The sequence below is a fragment of the Lampetra fluviatilis genome, chromosome 41 (genome assembly GCF_964198595.1).
Source record: "Lampetra fluviatilis chromosome 41, kcLamFluv1.1, whole genome shotgun sequence".
NCBI classification, from domain to species: Eukaryota; Metazoa; Chordata; class Hyperoartia; order Petromyzontiformes; family Petromyzontidae; genus Lampetra; species Lampetra fluviatilis.
In genome coordinates this window covers 8,540,693-8,548,299 of record NC_136315.1, presented here as the reverse complement: position 1 = coordinate 8,548,299, position 7,607 = coordinate 8,540,693, and the positions used below count along the sequence as shown (strand labels likewise).

Here is a 7,607-nt window from a genome sequence, read left to right as displayed (position 1 = left end):
CACCACCACCACTATTACCACTAGAAAGTTGTTGTTTTCTGTTCGTTTCCATTTGTGCAATCAGCTTATCCGCATCTGCTGCTGCTGTTGCCATGGCGTAGCTGTTTTGCGTGATGCGATTTGTAGGGTGGACCGTTGCAGCCCCGGTGGAAGAGCAAATCGCAGGGAGGGCGATCTCATGCGCTGGCACCGGGAGTGACTTTAGGAAGGGGTGGAAAAAAACAAGGAAGGATCTGCGTGAGCCTCCTATCCACTCCACCCCACCCACCCCCGCTTGTCCGAGCCCCCCCCCCCACCCCCCGAGTGATCAATGCCCTCCGCACGGCCTGAATGTTAATTGCTCGTTGTGTCCGCGGCGGCCTCGCTGGGTGGGTCGCGCGCACGCTATGGAGACGCCTCCACAGCTCCCAAAAATGCGAGGGGCGAGCATGGTGTCAATCAGGAGGCCGCGAGCACGCGGGGTTCGCACGCCGGTGCGAGCCCAGCCCAGCCGAGGAGGCGAGGAACGCGGAGCTGGCTAAGTGGGGATGGGGGGGGCACGTGCGTAAAAGGTGCACACACACACGCGCGCGGTTTACTTACTTGTGGCAATAGCCACCCTCGGTGTTGGTCGTCTCGTCGTGCACACCGCACGTTCCAACAACGACACACTCACTCACTCATTAACCCGCTCACTCGGCCACTCACTCATCCACTCGCCACACTGCAGGTCACAGCGATACACTCGCTCAAATACTCACTCGCTCACCACACTGCAGGTCTCAAAAACCCACTCACTCACCCACTCACCACACCGCAGGTCAAAACGACACACTGACTCAAATGCTCACTCACCACATTGCAGGTCACAGCGACACACTCACTCAAATGCTCTCTCACCCACTCATCATACCGCAGGTCCCAACACCTCCCACTCACCTCTATTTTTTTCCCCGGGTTCTCATAATAAATAACCTTTGCTCGATTCAAATTAAATGACTGCTTCGATGATGATGATGTTTGTCGCTGGCCGCGCGACGCTCTTTGAGCCTTTGCTCAGCCACCTGCGTTAAAACGAACGCACGGTGGGGGAGCGGTGGTGGTGCGGTTAGCGCGCCGAATGACTACGCGTGGATTAAAGTGTGTGTGTGTGTGCCCTTTGTGGGTGTGTTGTATGTATGTTGAACTTCTATCGCACCGTACGTAGCAAACCGTGCTAATCGGAGGTGTCTGCATCTGTGTGTGTATTAAGGTGCGCGTGTGTGTGTCAGAAGCGTAGCGGTGAGCGCACTGCGCTACAAACCAGGCCGCCCGAGTTCGATTCCCGCTTGCGGCCAACGCCGGTGACACTTATCTGAACCGATCCTGGGCCTCCCCTAGGTCGACTCAGCCTCAAATGAGTACCTGGTGTGGTGCGTAAACATCACCACTGGGGAGACAAAGGCGGCCGGGTGTGGTGTTGGCCACCAATCTCCTCGCGTGCTGTTCTGGCCTTCATAGGTGCTCGCTAACAGCACAACCCAAAGCATTTGGAAATCTTGTTCATGGAAGTTTCTGGTTTGACCAGCGTGGTAAACCTTTAATTCATTAGTGGATTAATAAAGGGCTCTAAATTAGTATTGTGTGTATTATGTACGTATTGTTTGTCCTGTATATAATTACACAGGATATGTTTTTAGTATTGAAATGTATAAAAGTCCAATCAATTATTGTGCAAGGAATTTCAGCGCATAACACATGGCTCACCCATTCACTGTGGAAACATGCAAAACCACAAATTCCTCAACATTATCTCATAAGTTTCATTGCCTCTATCATATTAGCTTGGTCGGATAGAGGGTGCTAAACGGGCGCGGCACGGGCTGGAGGAGAGATGGACTGATGCGGTACGGGAGGATGTGGAGTTGAGTGGACTTGCGGTGTCAAGATCGGCCTCTGTGGAAGAGGAGGAGGCTCGTGAAGGACGCTACTGGGCAGTTGGAGGCAGTCGCCCTCCAACAACAGCGGAGGGCAGATGAGCGACGCTCACAACAACGAGCGGAGCGCCGGGCGGTTTAAAACACAGCGAGTAGTGGGCACAGGAGGAACATTTGCCAGTCATCTCAGCCATGGCACCTGGGTCTGTTCCGTCACCTCCTGTAAGCAGCAGCGACAATTTTGCGTGGACTCAAAGTGCACCCAGCCTGGCACAGGCGCCGCGATGACGTCAACTGCGGTTTTTGCCGTTATAGTTTATTATTCCCTTTGTATGTGTGTGGGTGTGTGCCTACCGAACACAATCCTCACACAACGCACTCAGTATGAAATGCTTTATTAACAAAATAAATACACGCGTGGAAGGGCTTTCGTTTGCATGCTTTTTTAGAACAAAATATTAACATTTAAAGCATGCCAACAATTAACAAGCCACGTCTGTTTCTGTCTCGTTTATATATTACCGCGTGTACAAATACACGTGCTAAGAGTACGTTAAAAACCACAAAGATAAAGATCTCCCGGTAGCCTTCACGTATTGCTTGAGCAAGTGCTGTTAGCGAGCACCTATGAAAGCTGGCACGGCACACGAGGGATCGGGTGGCCAGACGTTTACACATCGCACCAGGTACCCATTTGAGGCTGAGTCGACCTAGGGGAGGGCCCATGGCCGGTTCAAATATCCACCTACTGCGGGAATCGAACTCGGGTCGCCGGTTTCGCAGCGCGGTGCGCTAACCATTGCGCCACCGCTCCCCACACACACGCGCAGACACACGCGCGCGTTCTCGTCGTAACAACATTATCTTCTCGTTTTTTTTGTTCGAATAAATAGCGAGAGAAGTGTCACCGCATGCGGCGGCTGCATAAGGGGAACAAAGACGAGTGGGGCTAAGCATGCATAATCGGGCAAAGGGGAGAAACCTTTTGCATATTTTCTAATGTAGCGGACAACAAGCGCGTGTGTGTAACCCATTCAGAGCGCCCCGTCTCCTGCAGAAAATGTGAATCTCGTTCTGATTTTGCACGCCCAGCCACCGCACAAAGGCTCCCCGCGCATCCTCTCGATGGGCGGCGCGCCTTAAAACGCTTTTAACATTGATTTTGTCCAGGAGCCCCCAAAGAGCAAACTTGAGCTACACACGCACGCGCGCAGCACAAGCGGAGGATTGTTCTTTGTGTGTCTATTGATGCTATTCAACGCGTACACACATACACACACACACATACACACACATACACACATACACATACACACACATACTCACACATACACACACACACATACACACACACACATACACACACATACACACATACACACACACATACACACACATACTCACACATACACACACACACATACACACACATACACACACACACATACACACACATACACACACATACACACACACACGCGCGTGCATACACGGCAAAGACAAAGATCCCCCGTATAGCCTCAACAGACTGTTGGGGTGCAAGTGCTGTTAGCGAGCACCCATGAAGGCCGGCACGGCACACGAGGGGGTAAGAAGGCCAGGACAACGCCCGGCCGCCTTTGTCTCCCCGGTGGCGATGTTTACAAAGCTCACCAGGGTACTCATTCGCGACTACCAGCGTAGCGCTAAACACTACACGACCCCTCCCACCCCCCCCGCCACACACAGACACACACGCGCGCATCTTCAATACACACGCAGATGCAGACACGCGTTCACACGTATGCTACACCTCCGATGAGCACGGTGCGAATCAAGTCCAACATACACACACTTTAATTCACACACACGCACAGGCACATTCGCACTTTCAAATACACACTCAGATGCATTCACACATATGCGACACACAAATACACACACATCCACACGTAGGCACACACATTGAACACACGCAGACGCAAAGACAAAGATCCCCTGTATAATCTAGATCTGAACTTTGCCTACTTCAGCAGTAATTTCTTGCTGTGGTTGTGCCCACCTACTGACGGACGCTTGTGTTGCGTTCGAAACGTCGTGATTTAATTTCATTTATATTGTTTTATTTTAAACCTACGTGACTTTACCGAAAGAACCAAAGAGTATATCCCCTGTATAGCCTACACAAGCTGTTCCTGAGCACCTTTGACGGCTGGAACGAGGGGGTCGGTATGGCTAGAGCCACAACACGCCCGGCTGCCTTTGTCTCTCCCAGTGGTGATGTTTACACAGCGCACCAGTTCCTCTACTCGTTTTAAGGCTGAGTCGATCTATGGGAGGCCCAAGGACTGATCCAGACATTCGTCAACTGATTTCAGCCACGGCTGGATAATCGAACTCTGGTCGGTCGCCGGGTTCGTATCGCAGTGCGCTAACCACCACGACGCTACCGCTCCCCAAGTTTTGACATACACTCAATGTACCGCGAGCACACTCGCACGCACACACGCCGTGTCTCTCTGAAAGACGACACCAGAGAGAGAGGAGACCGAGAGCGGCCGAGGGAAGGACCGAGTGGCCGAGAAGAGTGTTTCACATTGCAGTGGCCGCGTCGCTGCTCGGTAGGGTATGTCTGTACGTTGAACTTCTTTCTCACCGTACTCAGCCAAGCGTGATAATAATTGTAGGTACGGGGGAAGGACAAAAGGAGTGTAATTGGGTTAAGGATCTAAAACTACGGTGGTGGTGGTGGTGCTTCTGGTACGGTGGGACTCGCGAAATTAAGAAAGAGGGCTCAACACGTGCGCCACCACGCACACGCGCACATTCCCACGCGCGCGCACGCACACACACAGACGTCAACAAAACCCACCACCCTAGATTTCTAATAGTGGACTTAAGGGCTGACTCAAGTGGGATCATGTAGTGTTGAACCAAAAAGAGAGGCCAATAACAAAGCAACGGAATGCGGTCTCAATGAGCCTCCACCAGCCAGCTCGCCCAGACTCAAAGGGCCACAACTCCTCGACATTTGCATATCGAAAAAAAACGTCGCCGGTGGGAGCGATTCCATCTCAAACGTCCCCGGGAGTCGTGATATGCTGGACGAGGTGGGGGGGGGGGAGTGAGAGGCGGGAAAGGGTGGATGGACAATGTTCCGTATGCCATCGTCAGGTTGTGAATACAATAATTGTTGAAGAGTGTTTAAAAGAACATGACATTATTGAGAGTGTGCAGCTGAGTTGAAAATAAGTTTGAATGTAGCTGCATCGGGCTCTTTGGGTGGTTTTATTTTTTTTACCAACACAAAATAGCGTCCAGTGGTTTGCATCGCTGACAACAGCGTTGTTTGTTTGTTGTTTTCATAAAAAATAACAATTTTCAGAACCGTGCTTTTTTTTGTTGTTAAGTCACGTGACATCTCTCTCACTCTTTGCTCGGGGAACTAACAAGTGTTCAAGCAAATCCATTATCAAACTGATGCACTGTGAATAAGGGATCAATGGCCCAAAATGTCCCCTATTGTGTGTGTATGTATTTTTTACTTTTAAGGCCACAGTGTTGTTATCGACAAAGGTGTTGAATTGTCAATGTTGTTGTTGTTGGTTGCGCTTGTGTGCCAATGCAGCAGCAGCAGCTGCAAATAATAGTGATTTTTTTAAACATCACTTGCATCAAGTGATACACCCCTCGTTCTTAAAGACACAGACACACTCAGAGCGAGGATATTTCAGTGTTTTTATGTAGAAAAGAGACCCTCCCCCACATTTGACATATTTCCCGAAATATGCCGACAAGTTTCTTTGACAATGGAAACATATTTCGTTGCAAAGGTACGCATTTTCAAAAAAATAATAACCTGAGATGATTTTACATAAGTTAAGTCACGCATTTGATAAATTATTATTATTAAGGCGAGTTGTTCGCTGCATGCCAGCCGAAGACCACGTTCTAAAAATACAATAAAATAAAAATATATATTTATATATTGTGTTTTATAAAAATAACAATTACAATCAAAATATTAACATCACGGGGTAAGTCGTCTAATGCTGTGATGTGGAATGCCATGCCGTCTAAGGCTTCACAATTGAGGGCACATGCTCACATCTTGTCGCCCCAAGAGTGGCCATCACAGCAATCCAAGTGCCATCCACTAAGCCGTCGATGCCACCGCCACTTTTGGCAGGGTCGGTCATCGATTCATCAAACCCACAGGTGCGCAGACGTTAAAAGCGCCGTTTGAACAATGCTCACCTAGTTTAACACGTCGCAGGCTTTCGCGACCAATATCATTCACAATACACGGTTTTTTTTGGGGGGTGGTTAGATCGCGTAATTTTATAAAAACACAAGCTAGTTGTAATTACTGGCGAAACGTCGTACTCAGATTGTAAATGTTGTGGCTTTGCTCTCCAACACACCGGTTAGTGCTGTACTGTTAACGAATTGGCCACGTTCCGTTTACGTGACAACCCTTACTCGTTGGCTGTGTCGGGTGGTGGCGGATTTAACGACACATTTATAGATTTACGCGATCTAACCCAGCAAAAAAACCTCTATCATGGATGCTCACAAACCACTCGGAGGATCACCTTTACCCAACAACGGCAACAAACGAATTGAAACTAAACGATGCGACGCAAACAATTCCGCGCGGTCAGATGAAATCGACAAACGAAGCGTTGTGCAGGAACTCCGTCCCGTTGGGGAAGGACGACCTCAGCAGCAGATTCTCGCACTTGACGTCAGCCGGCAGCGGACTGCACAGCGACTCGAAGTCAGAGTCTGGGGAGCTGCAGGGTCTCGAGGCGGGGGAGCCCGAGGAAGCGATGGATGACAACGACGACGAGGAGGAGGATGCGGGAGACAAGCTGTCCCCGCCGCCGCTGGCGGCCCAGGCGGCTCGCATGATCTGCTGCTGCGTCGGGCGGCACACTCCGGCGCCGCTGAGCATGCTCTGGTCGGCGATCTGCAGCGTCTCGGTGAGCACCCAGATGTAGTTGTAGGCGAAGCGCAGCGTCTCGATCTTGGTGAGCCGAGCGTCGTCCGGCAGGGTGGGCAGCACCCCGCGCAGGGCGTCGAGCGCGTCGTTCAGGTTGTGCATGCGGTTGCGCTCGCGGTCGTTTGCTTTCATCCGCCTGTTCTGCTTGACGCGCACCAGCGGCTCGCCGCCGGCGCGGCCGGAGCCTCTGGATCTCGCCTTCCGCCGTCGCTGCTGCTGCTGCTCGGGCATCTGAGGTTTCTCTTCTTCGCAGGATGATGATGACGGCGACGACGACGGTGATGCGGATGACGATAATGTCGGCGGCGATGAAGATGGGGAGGAGGAGCTGCAAGGAAAGCGAGGAGACAGTGCCGGAGTGTCTTCTTCCATCGGCGATGGGATGGCGATGCCGCTGCTGGTGCCGCTGCTGCTGCTGCTCTCCGGATGAGTGGGTCCGTCGCCAGGAAATGGAGACATCATTCTGTTGGAAAACGAACAATAAAACATTTATTTTCGGTAACCATCGAGGATTTGCTATGTTAGACCAAATGTTTCGTGGATGCAAGTGACTTTTTTTGGGGGGGACGAGGGATTTTTTTACAAAATGCATGCTGTATCATGCTTCTGAACCAAAAAGTCAATCATTCACACCTCGTATTAGCATTGTTGGATAAATATGCATGTGTGTATGTTGGACTTCTTTCGCACCGTACATCGCCAACCGTGCTAAGTATTGTTACTTTTAA

At 50.8% G+C, this 7,607-nt stretch overlaps 1 protein-coding gene across 1 annotated transcript; it reads right to left on the bottom strand.

Moving 5' to 3' along the window:
- Positions 1-6,205: 6,205 nt before the first annotated feature.
- NEUROG2 (neurogenin 2) lies at positions 6,206-7,338 on the bottom strand. Its single transcript, XM_078875621.1, has one exon. The coding sequence runs from the start codon at positions 7,336-7,338 to the stop codon at positions 6,535-6,537; it is 804 nt and encodes a 267-aa protein (XP_078731747.1). The 3' UTR covers positions 6,206-6,534.
- Positions 7,339-7,607: the final 269 nt, after the last annotated feature.

Coding starts and splice junctions, on each gene's coding strand:
- NEUROG2 (XM_078875621.1), bottom strand. CDS start 7,338: ATGTCTCCATTTCCTGGCGACGGACCCACTCATCCGGAGAGCAGCAGC.